At 37.2% G+C, this 18,462-nt stretch overlaps 1 protein-coding gene across 1 annotated transcript in view; it reads left to right on the top strand.

The window, feature by feature from the left end:
- AQR (aquarius intron-binding spliceosomal factor) overlaps positions 1 to 18,462 on the top strand; it is a 48,412-nt gene that overhangs the window by 20,214 nt on the left and 9,736 nt on the right. The window contains exons 18-29 of the mRNA XM_057377239.1: positions 1,055 to 1,222; positions 1,626 to 1,795; positions 5,882 to 6,123; positions 7,618 to 7,761; positions 8,267 to 8,336; positions 9,275 to 9,385; positions 10,593 to 10,702; positions 12,018 to 12,153; positions 13,821 to 14,030; positions 14,836 to 14,973; positions 15,795 to 15,866; positions 17,204 to 17,391. Of these exons, the coding sequence (XP_057233222.1) occupies positions 1,055 to 1,222; positions 1,626 to 1,795; positions 5,882 to 6,123; positions 7,618 to 7,761; positions 8,267 to 8,336; positions 9,275 to 9,385; positions 10,593 to 10,702; positions 12,018 to 12,153; positions 13,821 to 14,030; positions 14,836 to 14,973; positions 15,795 to 15,866; positions 17,204 to 17,391 (1,759 nt within the window). The remainder of the gene's footprint in view (positions 1 to 1,054; positions 1,223 to 1,625; positions 1,796 to 5,881; positions 6,124 to 7,617; positions 7,762 to 8,266; positions 8,337 to 9,274; positions 9,386 to 10,592; positions 10,703 to 12,017; positions 12,154 to 13,820; positions 14,031 to 14,835; positions 14,974 to 15,794; positions 15,867 to 17,203; positions 17,392 to 18,462) is intronic.

Here is an 18,462-nt window from a genome sequence, read left to right as displayed (position 1 = left end):
TACTGAAGGTATCTATATAGGGGTGCACCTAGCTTTTTAAATGCTAAAACAGCCTCTGTGATTTTAAAAAAATGTTTTAACTTAATCAAAACTGAGATGAAGAAGTCATGAATCATTGCCTGACATAACAGGATCCTGATGAAACTTCCTTCTGGTGGAGGGTATCTGGTGCATAACGAGCAATTATTTGTCTCATGAAAAATGCACCATGTTTTCTGAATTTTGAAGGTGTCTTAGATCTCTGAGAATCTGGAGGTGTACTGGGGAAAAGGCTTAGTGCTCAGAATTATGTTAGTGAACTGGAGAAGCAGCATTTTAGAAGTAGGATTTAGTTCAACAGGGATGATTATTAAGCAAGAATAAGTTGCTGCACAAATGCGTGTTAGGGGAATAACTTATCAGGCAGTACCTCTGCAGAATGGAAACATCAGAGATCATTGCTCACAAGTAAATGTGACTCCCCAACATTGTGTTAGTGCTGAGGGAAAAAGAAAAATACCTCAAGTCACGTTCGATTTATAAACTGGATTGTAACACAGTAAACTAGTAACTTGGTTAAGTGACCTTTTACCTTATTAAATAGATAACTAAAGTAACTTGGTAGGATTTTGTGCCCAGTTCTAGGCACTGCACTTGAATTTTGTAAAAAAAAAAAAAAAAAAAAAAAAACAAAGAAGAAATTAATTGAAGGTTTGTCCAGAAGAAGGCAATGAGAATAAGAGATCGTTGACACACTTGCTTTAGAGATGATTGAAAATAGCCAGGTTGTGTAACTGGAGTAAAGTTATTTGAGAAGAATAATCTTGAAAGAAATGTTTGTTCTTATGAAAAAAGCATTCAATTTCTACTTTTAAATCTGTTATTATGTCACAATACCCTATGGTTTTATATTCTCTAAGTTCAAGGCATATTTTGAAACAAAATAAATTATACTCTCTGCAGGTGGGGCTTTATTTAAAAGAAAATTTAGTACATTCTATTATATATATGTTAAGGAATTGTTAAGGCCAGTGCGATTCAATCAAATCATTGACTGTTCTATTTTGGGGACCAGGTCTGCGTAAGCACGACGTCTGCTTTTTGATCACGGTGCGTCCCATGCAACCTTATGGCACCAAGTTTGACCGACGACAGCCTTTTGTTGAGCAGACTGGCCTGGTGTATGTCAGAGGCTGTGAAATTCAGGGCATGTTGGATGAGAAAGGACGTGTTATTGAAGAAGGTATGATATACCAAAATGTCTTCAAAACATTTTATCTTTTTTTCTCTCTCTGTTTTTTAACAGCCTAATTGATAATTTTCCTCTCTTTTAAGGAATGCTCACTGAATTAGTTACATACTTGAAAAGAAACAAGCCAGTTCCATAAGCAGCATGAGGAAGGTTAACTAGTTTCCTCTCGTAAAATCTAATGTAACTACATTAAGTAAATAATGGGTTGATAAATTAAATAGATTCTATTCAGAAACTATTAGAATAATGCAAGGAAGATGTTTCTGTTGCTATGCAGAAATTAGTTTTCATCACATGAATTTCATTTGAGGAACAATTAAGGATCACTGATTTGAATTGTAATTAGCTTTTAGCACCGAGTCAAATTCTGATCTTACTGTTTTGTTATGGTCAGGCCCCGAACCCAAACCAAGACTTAAAGGTGATTGCAGAACATACAGAGTATTTCTGGATCCAAACCAGTATCAGCAAGACATGACGAATACAATCCAAAATGGAGCAGAAGATGTTTATGAGACATTTAATATAATAATGAGAAGAAAACCAAAAGAAAACAATTTTAAGGTAAGGTACTTGCTCCACTTAAGTAAGAGTTTGTCTGAATATACTGTCAGAACTCAGATATATTTATTTTAGATCCATGTATTTAGGATTTTTAAGTGGCAAAGTTTAGGCTTTCCCTTCAGGAAACTGGAGCATGTCAGCTGGTGATAACTTTCCTCTGCAGATAAACCTTTAACTGAAAATCAGAACACTTCTACTTTGCTTGAGTATATAATAAAACATCAGTTTATAATTTCATTTTTCTAACGGGAAGCCTACAGATTGAGCCTTTTGGGTTAAGGGAGTATGTGGAATATTTTTGTTACCTAATGTAATAGTGAACTGTAAGAAAAGGAGTAACCAGTCAAAATGTGAAAATTGAAGGAATCTGTTATTTTGGGAGGGTCACTGAATCAATTTTATGTTGCGCATTGGAGTGTGTCAGATTAAGGGCAGCCCTGATAGGAAGCATTTGGAGGTACTGGTTGGTGACAAGCTTGTCATGAGCCAACAGTATGCACTCACAGCCAGAAATTCAGCTGCATCCTGGTCTGCATCAAAGGGAGGGCAGCCAGCTGGTCACAGGAGATGCTTCTTCCCCTCTGCTTTGCTCTGGTAAGATCTCACCTGGAGCTGTGTCCAGCTCTGGGGTCTCCTACACAAGAAGGACCTGTTACAGTGGATCCAGAGGAGGGACATGAAGATGATCAGAGAGATGGAGCACCTCTCCTGTGAGGAAAGCTTGAGAGAGTTGGAGTTCTTTAGCCTGGAGAAGGCTCCAGGGAGATCTGACTGCATCCTTTCAATAACAGGGCTTATAAGAAAGATGAGGACAAACTTTCTAATAGGGAGAGTACAGGTGTAATGTTTATAAACTGAAAGATGATAGATGCAGACTAGATACAAAAAAGAAATATTTTATGATGAGGGTGGTGAAATGCTGGAACAGGTTGCCGAGAGAGGTGGTAGATGCCCCATCCCTGGAAATTTTCAAGGTCAGGTTGAACAGGGCTCTTAGAAACCAGGTCTGGTTGAAAATGGCCCTGCTTGTTGCAGGGGAGGTGGACTAGATGAGCTTTAAAGGTTCCTTTCAACCAAAACCATTCTGTGATTTAGCCTCAACAGTGCTGAGCAGGAAGGAAAGAGCCACTTCCCTAGACCTGCTGGGTAAATTCCTAATGTAATACAAGGTGCTGTTGGCCTTTTTCACTGTGAGGGTGTATAATTTTGTACACCTAAAAAGTATTTCTTACTCAGTTTGCTCTTTAGATCTCTGAATCTTTAATATTCCTTGAGTTTTCCACTACAAAAATGCTACATGAATGAAAAGCTACCTTTCTTTTGGTGCCTTAAAATCATGCATTGCATAATTGAAGTGGTTTTCATTTTGAAGGATTCTGTAGCAAGTTCTGTGTAARTGGATAAAGAAGCAGGCAGGAAGACTTGGATGTTTTTCTTTCCAAATCTGGAAAGATAACTCTGGTGTGAAGCAGTAGCTTGCAGCCTGCATAGACCATTGTGGTGTCATCCACCTGGGAATTGGTATATTGAAAGGATTTCGTAGAGAATCCTTTATAAATACATTAAAAAGAACCACCAGGACTGATTGTTTATTGGGTGTATGTGGCAGGTTCCTTTCACATTATAGATACAAATGCCCTCTGCCCAGGCCTCCTGGTGTACAAGAATGCAGACATGTTTTTTCATTCAAATATATATGCACTTCTGTGTAGCAAGAGGGAGAGTCCCRCAGTGAATACTTAAGTGTGCTCAGCATCGCAGTTGAATGTGAGTGTGGCTTTCAAATTTGTACTGTGTTCTGTAGCTAATTTACAGGCAGTCCCAATGCAAACCATTCTATGCTGGCTTTTACATTCATTTTTCAAGATAAACTAGGGTATTTCCACATTTATCACATTGCTACCAGTTTAGGTGCATGCATTCCATATCATTTGCAAACCTTTCTAACTTCAGCTGGATAAAAGAAAACAAGATGATGCTGTGATTAGTGTAGACAGTGTATGGAGCAGACAAAAGGCAGCTTGAGGTATAAAGCTGAGCTTGTAGGAAGGAAGACAAGAAAACTCTTGTGCAGTCCTTGTAAATTAGGCAGATGAGACAGCAGAGAAAGTGCAAATGCAATGTGTTTGATGGAGGTGACACCACTGTCTCTACAATTGGTCAGCAGATTTAGTTCTTACAAGTATGACTCTTAGTATTTTTACATGCATAGAAATGACTTTTTGAAAAGCTGAAGCAAAGTTTTTGTAATGCAGAAGCAGCACACAAGCTGTTAGAGATGTATTTCTTATGCTTCCCTTAGAAACTGTTCACTAGATTTAGAAATACTACCTGAGAAAGCGGCATTATTTGATTTTTTTGTGCTTTTCTTAGCACAAGCATATTATGCTGTGCTTAATATATGTTAAACCAGAAGTGCTTGTTCTATATTTGCAACAAAAATATAAATATACTTAGTTAATATGGGACTTGTCCATCCTTATATCTTTGAAGTAATTGCAGGACCTTCAGAAGTGCTGCATTGCCTTCAACATGGTAAGTGCAATTTAGAAGTGCTACATTGCCTTCAACATGGTAACTGTACAGGGCTATCACAGAATCCACAGCATGATTGTGATTGGAAGGAACAAATTCAGAGAATGATTGAGCTTAGAGGGACCTTTGGAGATGATTTAGTCCAAGCCCTGTTTAAAGCAGTCAGCTAGAACAAGTTGCTCAAGATCTTCTGACTTTGTACAGTTGGAATTGGATATGTCCAGTGGTGGAGACTGCATAACCAGTCTAGACAACCTGTTCCAGTGTTCTATTACTGCTACAGTAAAAACTTTGGTGTATTTAGGTGGAATTTCCTGTATCTCAATTTGTGTCCATTGCCCCTTGGACAATCAGGGAATTGCTGAACAGACTCTCATTCCACTCCCCGTTACCTTTTTTTTCAATACAAACTGATAAAATCATCCACTGCCCCTTGAGTTTTGTCTTCTTGAGCCTAAACAATCTCAGCTTTCTCAGCCTCTCATACAATAGATTCTCCAATCCCTTAATCACCTTAGTGGCTCTTTGCTGGACTCATGTCTGTATCTCTTGTCCTGAGGAGCCCAGCACTGGGCACAGCACTCCAGATGTGGTTGCAYCCATGCTGAGGTGGGGAAGAATCAGGAACTTAACAGAGGTTGACTAAGCAGGGATAATCACATTATGTGATTCCGTGAGTGATACAACATAAGCAAGAAAAAGGCAGAGAAGCCCACCCTTTGGAGATGTCATATGTATATGTGGTTGTAGACTATCAGAATAAGATTCTTTATTTGGTTTGACTGACTATTCTTTTACAATACTGGCATTTGGAGGTTCTGGATTCTCATGTGGGCTGCTGATGCACTGTTTGCCAGCCATTTCTATCCATGCATGGTGGCATGGTAAGTTGGAAGGTCTGGAAATCTGTGGAGATCTGGTGTCGTGTGTACCTGCTGCTGCTGCTGAAGAGCAGATACGTGGTATCCGAGTGAGGGGGTTGTTGAAGACTTGTCCCTAAAGTAGCCCTTGAACACGAAGGCTAAAGCTCAGCTACCTCCTAGTCAAAAAGAATACCCTCTTGGAAGTCCAGGATCTGGAGCATTGGTGTTTTCAGGAGGGGAAAAGACAAAAACTGACATAACCACAGGTTAATAGATAAATTAATTTGTGTGTGAAAAGCAAATGTTTGAAGGGAAGCCTAAATTGACTGCCAGGGTGAAAGTTTCCTCTTATTTCCTATTTCCTCTTACAGGCATGTAAGAGGAAACCTTAAGCTGCATGAGGGTCTTCTATGCATTCTTCCCCTGTTGTCAGTGTGCTGGAATACAAACTTTACTGATGATTATAGTCATCTTTACTAGCTCTTAGTTTAAGAATTCTGTGCTTTGCTACTGGTGTTTTGTTGCATATGTACACTGTGTGTATAGTACCTCAATCTAATCAAACTGTCAATTAAAGACTTACATTCTGTCATCTTAGAACAGATTTGATTGGACTTCAGTATGATTTTTACTTGGAAAAAAGTCTTTTCAATCCTATTTTTTTTCTGTTTTTTTTTTTCATTTACAGGCTCTTCTGGAGACTATTAGGAATTTGATGAACACAGATTGTGTGGTTCCTGACTGGCTGCATGACATCATTCTAGGATATGGAGACCCAAGTAGTGCACACTATTCAAAAATGCCAAATCAGATTGCAACTCTGGATTTTAATGACACTTTCCTGTCCATTGATCACTTAAAAGCAAGCTTTCCTGGGTACAATGTTAAAGTCACTGTTGACAATCCAGCTCTACATGTACCCCCCTTCAGGTGATCTCAATATTTTAAGTACTTCTGTTCTGGTATTCTTGCTGAAATATGTTTTCAGGTGGAGTTATGTTTAGGGGTTGAAGGGAGATACTCTTTCTTTTAAGAAAAGATGGAAATATGTTAAGGTTTAGATGGTTACATGACAGAGTTAACTACTACAGTTAGACCCAGTACCAGTTTCTGTTCTGTTCTGTATAAAAAAAGCATCAGAGCATTGATTGAACATAAAYGTATGGAATATATGGAAAAACAAAACTATGAGATAGAATCAAGACCCACAGTATTATGGTTTCTAACCTCCTCAAGATCAGCCTAGAAAATTTTAATTATATCGTTTCCTTACGTGTCTCTGTAAAACAAGAACAGCGATTTCAACATCAGTTAAAGTTTGAGCTTTTGGAAACACCATTCAATCAACACAAAGGATTAAGTCTGAAATCCCACATTGCTTATTTTTAGAAATGATTTCTGAAATAGGATGCCTACCTGTGTGGCAGCTAAATGAGATTTACTCATTTTTCACCACTTCAGTGGTTCTGTTGTTCAACATTTTTAGACTTGGCAGTCTAAATATTCTGTTCCTCCTGGTGCACTTCCTTGAGCTTTGACAACTGAGTGTCACAGTGCATAGTACTGGAGAACAGTTTTTTCAGCTGAAGAAAAAACATCTTTTCCTTTTGAAGGAATAAATCTGTGGAGGAAAAAGATGGCTTTCCCCTGCACCAGTCAGGTTTTGTCATCGCAAAATTGAATCTTGAAAAGCAGGGAGGTAATCTCCCAAGCTTTTTTTGGAAACACTACACGGAGCATTTGTGTGGAGAAGGCACTAACACTATATAATGATATAAAAATAGTCTGAAGATATGAGGAATAGATCTCACACAGAATTTTCCTTGATGACCTATTGTTCATTTTCAGTTCATATATTAAAGAGAGATACTGCTCTTCATAAAGAGCTGTTGCTCTCCCTACAGCTACATTTGTCCTGTAAGATGTTATTACTGTTACAGGTATCTGCACTTTTGTCTCGAGGTATTTGGATAGGCATTGGAATTCCTTCACCTGTGATCTGTTTCTGAATTAGAGAAGCTTGCCAATATATACAGAAGGCTGTAAAAAAGTTGAAATAGGAGGATAAAAGGCTCCATCTGTTGGAATAATTTAGAACACTGACATAGTTTATGTTCTGTGATAACTTTTCTCCTGTCCTTTCCATTTTCACTTACAAACTTCTTGTCTTCAGTGTTTTTCCAGCTGGCTCTCAGCATTGTTCCTGGCTTTTCCAGCTATGAAAAGAGTGCTTTTGACATACTTTTGTTTAATCACTTTCATCAATTTGTTTATCAATTTCTTTATCCTCTTTATTAAAACTGCCATTTGCAGCACTTGTTTCCCTATTGTGTGAAAGTTTGTCTTAATGGTGGGAAAAAATCTTTCTCTGTCACTTTCTAAATCAATCTCTTGTGAACTGTAACCTTAATTTACGTGTTACAGGATAACTTTCCCAACGAAGGCAGGTAAAGGAACGAAAAGGAAAGAGGATGGAAATGAAGAAAACCCTGAAGAAGCTAAAACACTGATTGTGGAGCCTCATGTTATTCCAAATAGGGGACCATATCCATATAATCAACCAAAACGGTAAAAARTGGATGGGGATTTATTTTAAAATGGTAACACATGCATAGCAGTTAATTTTAAGAAATGAGACTGCTTTGGTTTATATTTAAATCAAAATATTGTATTATTCCCTGCCTGTTCAAAAAGTGCCTTGAGGAACAGTGAGAAATACTGTCTTTTAGTGTTTTCTGTCTCAGGAATTTGAATATTAAGAAAGTAATACATAAATAGTTTTACAGCATTTTCTGCAAATAATATCCAGAGACAAACAGTCTTTTAGATGGGATGAGTTTGTTGTCACATGGACAACATGATTTACTGTCTTGCTTAGAAATTACAAAACTTTTGTGTCTATAAAAAAGGTAGTTGTAAGTAATGCTGATTTAATTTATACAAAAGTTTGCAAGTGTGTAGTCTGGGAAAGATATAGTCTGTTAATTGGAATAAAACTTGTTAAAACAATTGCTTTTATCAAAACTGTTGTCAAAATCTATCAATTATCTGATCTTGTTTTGCTTTGTTACAGCAATACTATTCAATTTACCCATACTCAGATTGAAGCCATCCGTGCAGGAATGCAGCCTGGACTAACTATGGTAAGAATATTTTTAAGTATAGTAAGAATGTTTTAATGGATTCTATACTCTTATTTATTTAATTCTGGCTTTAGGTACGTTCAGTGAAATACTAGTAATGCCCCCTTCTGTAGCCTTGCTGACATAATTTGTATTAATAGTTTAAAGATACAGAAAGTTAAAAAACATTCGAAGGTTCAACATCCTCCCATCTTCACAAAATCATATGGCGTCACATATCTCTGTATCTGTTTCAGTGGCTGAAGGCTTTCCACAGCTACTGAATTTACTTTTGCAGTGATTGGAGAGTCTTTAAGCAAAGCAAGAATGATTTCATAGCAATTTGCAATTTATGTGTAGATCCTTATGAAAACTGCTATTCTGTGCTTCTTAATCCTGAACGAATTATTTTGAGATGCTTTATAATACTTGGATACCTTTAAAATGTCTGAGGTGTCAATTTTGGAGTGTTTGTGGAATTGAGCATATGAAAACATCAGCTGTTATTGTATGTCTGATCAGTTGTAGATTTCTGAGTAAATAAAAGGAATGAACTCTTTTTTTYCTGTTCCTTATGTCTGTCCACCTTACTCTTTTTCAGTTGTGTGTCTTGATTATCTTTTCACTGTTTCCCCCATGTTTAGCCTGTTCTGAGTCGTAGCTAGCTTTTGTCTCTGAGGAGATCTGTTTTCAAGGGTTGTGAAATCTATTAGTATTTCATGTGCTGGATTACTATATTCCTTTTAGTCAGTAATCTGCCAAAATAGTCTGAAGGAGTCATTCATGATAACTTTGTATTTGGTCTGGAAGCTCACCAAAGCCAGAAAACTATGTATAATGTCTGTGTCTTGTGAGATTGTTCTGGATTTTTTCTTCCACAGCTGACTATTTTTTTTTTGTTGTGCAATATTCTGATAAATTGTATATTGATTTTTGTTTGGTTTTAAATTTGATTTTAGGTAGTGGGTCCACCTGGTACTGGAAAAACTGATGTAGCAGTCCAGATAATATCCAATCTTTATCATAATTTCCCAGAACAGCGAACTCTTATAGTTACCCACTCTAATCAGGTAAAGTGTCAACTGTGTGAAATTTTTCTGTAATTACAATCTAGAAGAACAGTAGGTATTGAGATCAGTAATTTGGGAACTGCATTTGTCTTTTAACAATGGAAACTTGAGTCAGCTTGTGTGCAGTTTTGCCAGTTTCATCATGTGAAATTAAATTTTTGAATTTCAGGTATGTGGTTGTGAACTATTTACCATAGAATATCAATGTGTTTAACTGATTGGAAGTAAAAATTAGAAAGTATTTTGAAAAAGTTTCTGCTTTGTTCTTACAGTTGCACATTCATTGCATGCGTGCCAGATTTTTGCTAATCAGCTTTCTCAGACACTGGTTGCTCTGTGCTTCATGCTTCTAAGGGAAGGCCTCTTCAGCTGAATGTTTGCTTCCCATTTATGAGAGATGGAGTCTAACTGCTAACTCTTAAGCATGTATGAAATAAAATGTTTAAAGTCTTAAAGAGTCTTAATTTTCCCACTCTACTCTGTACCGGTGCAGCCTCACATTGAGTCCTGTGTGCAGTTTTGGGTGCCACAATGTGAAAAGGACATTAAGCTGTTAAGAGTGTCCAAAGGAGGGTAACAAAGATGGTAAAGAGCCTTGAGAGGCAGCTGTATGAGGAGCAGCTGAGGTCAGTTGGTTTGTTCAGCCTGGAGTAGACTTAGGAGAGACCTCAGTGCAGTTACAACTTCTTTGTGAGGGGAGGAAGAGGGGCAGAAACTGATCTATTCTCTGTGGTGATCAGTGATAGGASCCGAAGGAATGCCATGAAGCTGAGTCAGGGGAGGTTTAGGTTTGATATTAGAAAAATGTTCTTCACTCAGAGGGTGGCTGGGCACTGGAACAGGGTCCCCAGGGAAGTGGTCACAGATCAGCCTGGCAGAGTTCAAGAAGTGTTTGGACAATGCTCTCAGGCACATGGTGTGACCCTTGGGGTGTCCTGTGCAGGGCTAGGAGTTGGACTTCTATGATCCTTGTGGTTCCATCCAACTCAGCATATTCTATGATTCTATGAAATCTGCATCTGATTTGGAATGATTTCTTTGGAAAACCAGGTCAGCTGTTTCCTGATCTCCCTGATTAGCCTGTCCTGTCTCTGTTATGAGTTACTTTAACTGAACATACCATTGGAAAACATTTCCTCAGGTTTTCCCTGCAAGAGCCTCTGAACTTCTAAAAACTACCTTTTCTCCTGTTCTTGTCAATCTTTAGGCTTTAAACCAGCTGTTCGAAAAAATCATGGCTCTAGACATTGATGAGCGTCACCTTCTGCGTCTGGGTCATGGAGAAGAGGAATTAGAGACAGAAAAAGATTTCAGCAGGTGAGAAAGGAGATGTTAATGATAAACTCACTTACATAAACATGGCAGCAAGATGTCTCTGTTGAATTCACTCTACTTCCCATACAAATGAACTGTGTTTGACAAGTTTTACCTTTCTCATACTGAAGCCAGCAGTGCAGAGTGCACTAGTTTTCAATACAAGGTGTGGTAATTTTGGTTCTTACTCTGTACAGAAACTGGTTCCTTGAGCATCTAAAGGCAGGATCAGGGAGTTGCTTATTCACAAACTCAACTGCTCGAATAATAGTAAATTCACTTTTTTGGGCCCTTATAGCTTTTGTAGAATTAATCTGTGAGAGAAATTAGTATAATAAGGAAAATATTTGGAGTTACAGTTGTTTTGTACAAGTATGATATCACTTCTACTGTCATGGTGATTTTTGCATCAATAAACATGTGACTAAACTTTCTGCTTTGAATTCATCTAATACTGCTTAACCTCACAGTTCCTTATTTAATTAATAGCACATTTTGAAGTATACATTCATAAGGAAAGCTATCAACTCTATATCAGTACAAAGACTTAAGAACCTGTTCTTCTAAATATTTGTGTGTTTGTCATGTGTTAGTCCGATTGACGTCAGTAGGATTACACACATTCATAAATGTAAGCGGGGTATAATGGTCGTGCACTGGAAATATCTGAGCCGTCCAGTACTGGATTATCATAGCAATACTTTGACTTCAAAAGCTGTAGTAAAAATTATATATAGTCACTAGAAGCTACCCACATATACATAGTTCAGTATTTAGCAAAATAAGTGCCTTGTGTTTTTTTTCTTTTAAATTGAATGCTTTGATATAGTCAAATTATTCCAGAAATTTGATAGCAAAAAACTTAGTGAAATGATGCCATAGCAGATAATTATTTTGCAATATCCATAGCTTAGTATATTCCTTGGTCTGTAAAGTTCATTCATTAGAAGGAGTTTTCTTTAACACACTCTATGTTGTCGATTTTCATACCTTCTCAAGGTGACTCCAGACCTGTGGGGTATTTCTGCAAGCAGTGTGGGTTCTGGCAGTTTGGGAGGGAGGGGTAAAGGTTGAGGAATATATTTGAAGGTAGACTGCACTACTGTGAGAACTTTATTTCTCATAAGCTTGGCTTTGTGAATTGTTAGGGCTCAACTGATAGAAATAGTCAGCATGTATCAAATTCTCAGGTTTTGGAATAGGGTTGTAGTTCTGGGGTTTTTTTTTTTGCGCGGTGCTGGCATCTTTGAGTTCTCTCATTGTGATATTCAAATACTGTTTTGAGTTAAATAAAAATTCTATTTAATCCATTTTGTAGGTATGGAAGAGTTAATTATGTGCTGGCTCGAAGACTTGAACTTCTACGAGAAGTCGGGCGATTACAGGAGAGTCTTGGAGTCCCAGGAGATGTTTCTTACACTTGTGAAACAGCTGGCCACTTTTTCTTATACCAAGTAAGGACTGAAATACTTTTGCAGAGACTGTATGACCTGAATATGTTACAAAACACTTCGTAAAAATTGCAGTGAATTTTTCAGAGTTGAGTGTAAAAACAAAAAGCATTTTCCTTGGTGATTCACTGTACAATAACAGCTAAAGTTCAAATTGCAACATGACTTGCTTGTGTTGCTATTGTTTTAAATCCTGTGCTGACTTGCCAAGTCATTGCTGCCCTTCATGAATCCTGGCAAAGATTCTAACCTGAAGCTTCTCCTTCAGATAGGAAAATCCGTGGGCTGCTCTGTATTTTTGACAAGCGTTAGTGCTACTTGGTGGTCCTGACAGGAGGCTTTTGCAGCATTAGATGTCAATGTGAAATCAAATGTACAGTGTATAAAATAGTGATTCCCTTTGTATGTTGCATATCTCTCATTTCGTCTCTGTGTATTTTTTCACTGATGTGGTCTACATTTGCAGTCAGTGTTGCATAAGGAGACTTAGAGTGGTACTTAGGGTTGAATGCACGCTGCTGTATATGTTTTTACAGAAGTTACTCTGGGCTAGCTTTGGTGTGGACCTTAACATTAAATGGACATTAGGTGTTGAAGAGTGGTAGGAGCACTGCTAGAGCTCATCTTGTGGTTCAGAGTCCTCCTGAATGAATCCCTCTTGGTATTTAAATCAAGATAGTGTAAGTAGAAATAAAAAAGTTTACTTCTGTGTTGGGTTTATGTGGCAAGGTTGTGGTAGCAGGTGGCTGTGGGAATGACCTATGAGAAGAGGCCAGGGACTGCCCTGTGCTGGACAGCCAGCTCCAACAGACCCACTGGTGACCAAAGCTTAGTCCACCAGCAACACTGGTGCTGCCTCTGTGAAAACCTCTTTGAGAAGAGGTCAAAAACCACTCTGCAGCAACTGAGGGCAGAGAGAGGAGTGTGAGGAACAACCCCATACACCCAGGTCAGAAGGAAATGAAGGGACAGGAGGTGCTCCAGGCACCAGAGCATAGTTCTCCCATGACTTACGGAGAAAACCATGGTAAAGCAGGTTTTCCAGCTGCAGCCCATGGAGAGGCTGTGTCAGAGCAGATACCTCCACTGCAGCCTGTTGAGTACCCCATGCTGAGCAGGTGGATATATCCTGAGGAAAGCGGCAGCCTGAGGAAGTTTGAGGAAGAAGGGATAGTGGAGATGTGGTGTGAACTTGAATGACATCACCATTATTTCTGCACTACTCAGGGTGAGGAAGATGTAAAAAAATTGACCACGAAATTAAGCCTGGGAAGAAAGAGGGAGTGGAGAAGAAAGATGGTTTTGGTTTTGTCTTTGTTGCTCACCATCTTACTCTATTTTTAATTAACAATAAATGAAATTAATTTTCCCCAAGTCTAATTTACTTGTGATGCTACTTGTTAAGTGATTTCCCTGTCTTTATCTCAACCCATAAGCTTTTCCATCTTACTTTCTCTCACTATCCTGTTGAAGAGGGAGAGTAGGAGAAACTTGGTGGGAGTCTGGCAACCAGCCAAGCTCAACCCACCACAACTTCAAAAATGTCATCCTGACACAAGGTCAAATGCTAACTAAGATACGAGTTACTTTTGTGGCAGTTTTTCTTAATGCTGTGTATGCAAGCCTACACGTTGCCAAAAATCTTATAAAACCACTCTGCTTTGTCACAGGTAATGTCTCGCTGGGAGGAGTATATCAGCAAAGTAAAAGTTAAAGGTGGAAAATTGCCGGATGTTGCAGATGTCTCCAGTTTCTTTCCTTTTCATCAGTATTTTGCAAATGCTCCTCAACCAGTTTTCAAAGGCAAATCATATGAAGAAGATATGGAAATTGCTGAAGGATGTTTTAGACATATTAAGAAAATATTCACTCAGCTTGAGGTAAGACATGTAACAAAGGCAAGCTACAGGATCTGGCTAGTCCTGTAGAAAAACTTTATATAGTTCCAAAAKTCTCATTTTTCCTACATCCTAGAAGAAATATGTATGTCTAGGCAGCTTCATTAGCTTGCAAGGTTAGAATTTCCACCTTTGAGTAATGTAGGGATGTTTCACAATAGGGACATGGCTCTAGTCTATTTTAGTTGGATCTTGGGAAGCAGCTGTTCTGCATGTTCCATTTTCACTGATGATGTTACACTGAGCTTTGATACACCTATCAGTGCTCCTCTGATCCTCACAGGGTCATTGTATTTACAGTGAATTGCCTTTAATCAGATAACCTAGAAGTAATTTTACAGATTATCTTCTGGTTTTGCCAGAATTGCTTGAGAGGCCTTTAAAAGTTAGGGTAATGGTGATGTGATTATTAAATGTAATGGTCTTTCTAATATGGAATTTGATGTGATATTATGATGCAATAAAGTAGGAAACAAGAAGATATAGTAAACCAAATTTATGTGGGATTCTGAGAGGGTTCCTCAAAATTAACTGAATAATTGTCTGCAAATTTATATATTCATATTAGTTGGAAGAATTCTTTAATAGCTTTTTAAAAGATTGTTTTGCAAAATATGCTAAACCTGGAAACCACAATAAGTTAYTCAGATAGGATTGTTAACAGCAGATACTTTCATAACTTTCTTGTTTAATTCTATTAAGAAGGTGGTCAGATAGTTTAAGTGGATTTTATAAGCCGCATTTTTTTATATTCTGACTTTCAAGATTTTTCTTTCATCCTCCATAGGAATTCAGAGCATTTGAACTTCTCCGCAGTGGCCTGGATAGATCCAAATATCTGTTGGTGAAAGAAGCAAAAATCATAGCCATGACTTGTACTCATGCTGCTCTGAAAAGACGTGACCTGGTTGAATTAGGTTTCAAAGTAATGTTTATACTAGTGTTACTGTACCACTTGATTTTGGTGTTGGTTCTCCCCTGTCCTTCACCCCATATGAACCTTTTTTTCTGCCCCAAATCTAGGCAGCTAGATTATTGTACCAGTATGTTCCATTTTTTAAATTTTACTGAGGAAGAATATAACTTCTGTAAGTTTAAATCACTTTTATGTTATGGTATATACAAAAAATGCTTAATAGTCCATTTTAAAAAAAAAGTTGGTTTAGCCATATTACATGTTAAACAGCAGTGATAGGATTAATAAAATARAGGCAGAACTAAATAGAAAAACACGGCCTTTAGAATTTTTCATACCTAAGAAGTTTACAGTTTGAGGAAAAAGAGATATGATGCAATGCTTTGTTCACTCTGCAGTGATAACTGTGACTATTAATTTAGTGAAGTCTTTTTTTCTGATAAAAACCAGCCACCAGTGATTCTTTCAGTATTATTTTTCACTGATCATACACTGTATTGGATCACAAAATGGCTCCTCTTCAGCATCCATGCGAAGATACCAAATTTGTTTCACTGCACAAAGCTTTTCTCTTGTGATTATGCCTTATAGGAACCATGTAATGTAGATCAGTGATGGATTCATTCGAGGTTTAAGCCCTCACTGGTGCACAGATATCTGCCTCTTCCTATTTGGTAATTGATATTTTGCCTATAAGGTGAAATCCTGCTGTAACTGTCCCACCAGCAAAAACTGAATGAGTAGTAGATGCTTTCTTTTGGTAGGCTGGATAAATGCGTTAATTTGTATTACTGTGTTTATGGACATCTCTTTACGTTTTTTTTCCTCAGTATGACAACATCTTAATGGAAGAGTCTGCTCAGATTCTGGAGATAGAAACCTTTATACCGCTCCTGTTGCAGGTTAGACTTGAAACAAAAGATATTTTAAAAAACCCAATTATTAAGACTCTATTCTTGAATAATACTGTGTATCAAAATGAAAAATATTGTGTGCAGAAAGCAACCCAGAACTGATATTTGCTACTTTAGTGGGCAATACAAACTTTCACTTGATTGATTATTAAATTATTTTATTTGGTGATGTGAACACCTTACAATTTGAAAAAAAAACTTTTGAATSAGCATTGAATAACCAGATGCATGTAGCAGGTGAAGAAGAAGGTTTATATGAGAAATGCAGAACCTGAGGAGTTTGTGTAACTAAAGTAGACCATTTCATAGAGGGATGTTCTGGGGGCTATTCCATGACTTTATTTCATAAGCCATCCAAATAATCTTTGAAAATCAAGTGGGTCTTTATTTTAAGAAAACTAAGGATCTAGGCTTCCAGAGAAGCTGTACTTGATTTCTTCACTTGAAGTGCAGTAAGAAATTTTTAAAAACTGCATTTTTGGGGGAGCTCAGTGTCCAAGATTAAAATGGCTGATAACTACAAAATGACTGTATAGAATGCTTGGTTTTCTCATTCAGAGTTCAGTTTTCTTTCCTTGCTGTCTGACCAGAGACAGCTTCAGAGCTCTTCCTTTTTAAGTGGCAGGAAAAGGAACTTTACATTCTGTCTTAGTGTTCATTGGCAAGGGGAATTATCACAGGAGTGTGTAATGAGGATCTGACAGCTGGAAGTCTCCAGGATGCTAATTCTGAAGAGCATTCAGTCCATGAGCCAAGATGGGAATTAGTTAGGGGCTCATCCTGGTCATGGAAGAGGCTATTTGAGAATTACAGAAGTGAACAGGTGAAGCACATGAACTACAGAGGCACAGGATTCAGTTTGTGCCTCAGACATCTGAACACTAAAAACTGTTTCAGATGCTTCATATTTACTACCTCAGAATCCAAAAAATTAAAATTCAAAGGACGTTATTACACAGACATTACTATGCAGCAATCACTTTTTTTAGTACTGTAGCATCTATAATTGTGCTTCTTCCTTTTATTCTGTGACAATGTTTTACTTTTGCCTTTTGAAGCAATATAATACAATATTTATTCCAATATTTCTCTACTAATTTTAGTAGGTAAAAGTATTATTTTATAAGAAAAGAGACTTTCTTTACAACTCTACACTCTGATTTGACGGAAGCCAATAGTCTTTAAAAAAAAGCTGCACTTCAATATAGCTTAAAAACTAATGTTGAARGGCTTAGGCAAGACAGACCATTTAACTGTTACTGTGTTTCAATTGAGGGCCTTGATTATATTGTAACAGTTGCAATAGTGAAATTGTTCGATTGTAGAACCCCCAGGATGGATTCAGTCGTTTGAAGCGATGGATTATGATTGGTGACCATCATCAGTTGCCACCAGTCATTAAGAACATGGCTTTTCAAAAATACTCCAACATGGAACAGTCTCTTTTCACACGGTTTGTTCGTGTTGGAGTGCCAACTGTTGATTTGGATGCACAAGGAAGAGCAAGAGCAAGGTAAGACAGAAAATCACTTGTCTAGCTTGTAAGAAAGTAGCAGCATAAAAATGGGACAAGGGCACATGCAGTTTTGGAAACTTTTCTTGTCAGGACAGGAGTTTGCAAAAGTGGAATTTAGTTGTTTTGTTCCATTTGTTTCAGCTTAGACTAGGAAGGCAGATTTTGCTTTGCTGAAATGCAGTCAGATGAATTTCTTCATTGTTATTTTTATATAGTAGTACTCTGCTGCTGCATGAGTGCTGTAATGAAAATTACATTTCAAGGAATTTACTCCTTCTAAGTATTTAGGGCTTTCCTACAACTGAGACTATGCRAAGCTTTCTTTTCTAAACTGGCATATAATATATTCAAAGTTAAATATATTTAAAGTTAGAGGTTTGGTTTATTTAGTGTTGAATATATAATAATTCCCTTAAAGTCTGCAAAAAGGTGCTTTTTTGTAGCATTTCAGCAAAGATGCATCCAGAGATCGAATACATTCAAGTTGTCTGCACAAGAACATAAAGCATGTTTTATATTAAAGGATATATTGCATCTCTGTAGTAAAACAGCTTTTTTTTTATCTGTGTATTTGTTATTTCACTGTGGTAATTTAAATGCCTTATTTGTGGTGTCATGTTAAGAGGAAAAATAAAACCAAATAAGATAAAATTGCTCCATATAAAATCTTTCCAGTCTAGGTTTAGTTTTAAATTTTTATTTTAGATATAAAATGTAATGAACAGTAAGAAGGATAACGTCATTTTTTTCATGTAGGAAATGTTGGGAACCTAGAATATAATTTTCCAGTCTTAGGGATGACAGTTCAGTATGATTTTTAAAATGAAAATTTTATCAGAATATGATGGTAAATAAAGTTTATTTTGCAAAATCATAGTGAGCTTCTTAGTGATAAGAGAGCAGAAGTCCTTCATTTTGCAAGTAATTTCTTGACCAAGGATTTTTTGTCTATACCTTCCTATGCTTTGTCGTTTTTGATCACAGGTGATCATTAACTATCTGCTATTTAATCTGGTCTAGATTACTGCTGTACATTTATGAATGAGGCATTTTTTTGTAATACTATCC

The sequence above is a fragment of the Malurus melanocephalus genome, unplaced genomic scaffold (assembly GCF_030028575.1).
Source record: "Malurus melanocephalus ecotype Western Australia unplaced genomic scaffold, MMel_1.1 scaffold_308, whole genome shotgun sequence".
Taxonomy (NCBI): domain Eukaryota; kingdom Metazoa; phylum Chordata; class Aves; order Passeriformes; family Maluridae; genus Malurus; species Malurus melanocephalus.
The sequence above is the reverse complement of the archived record's forward strand: the minus strand, read 5'-3'. Positions and strand labels throughout refer to the sequence as shown.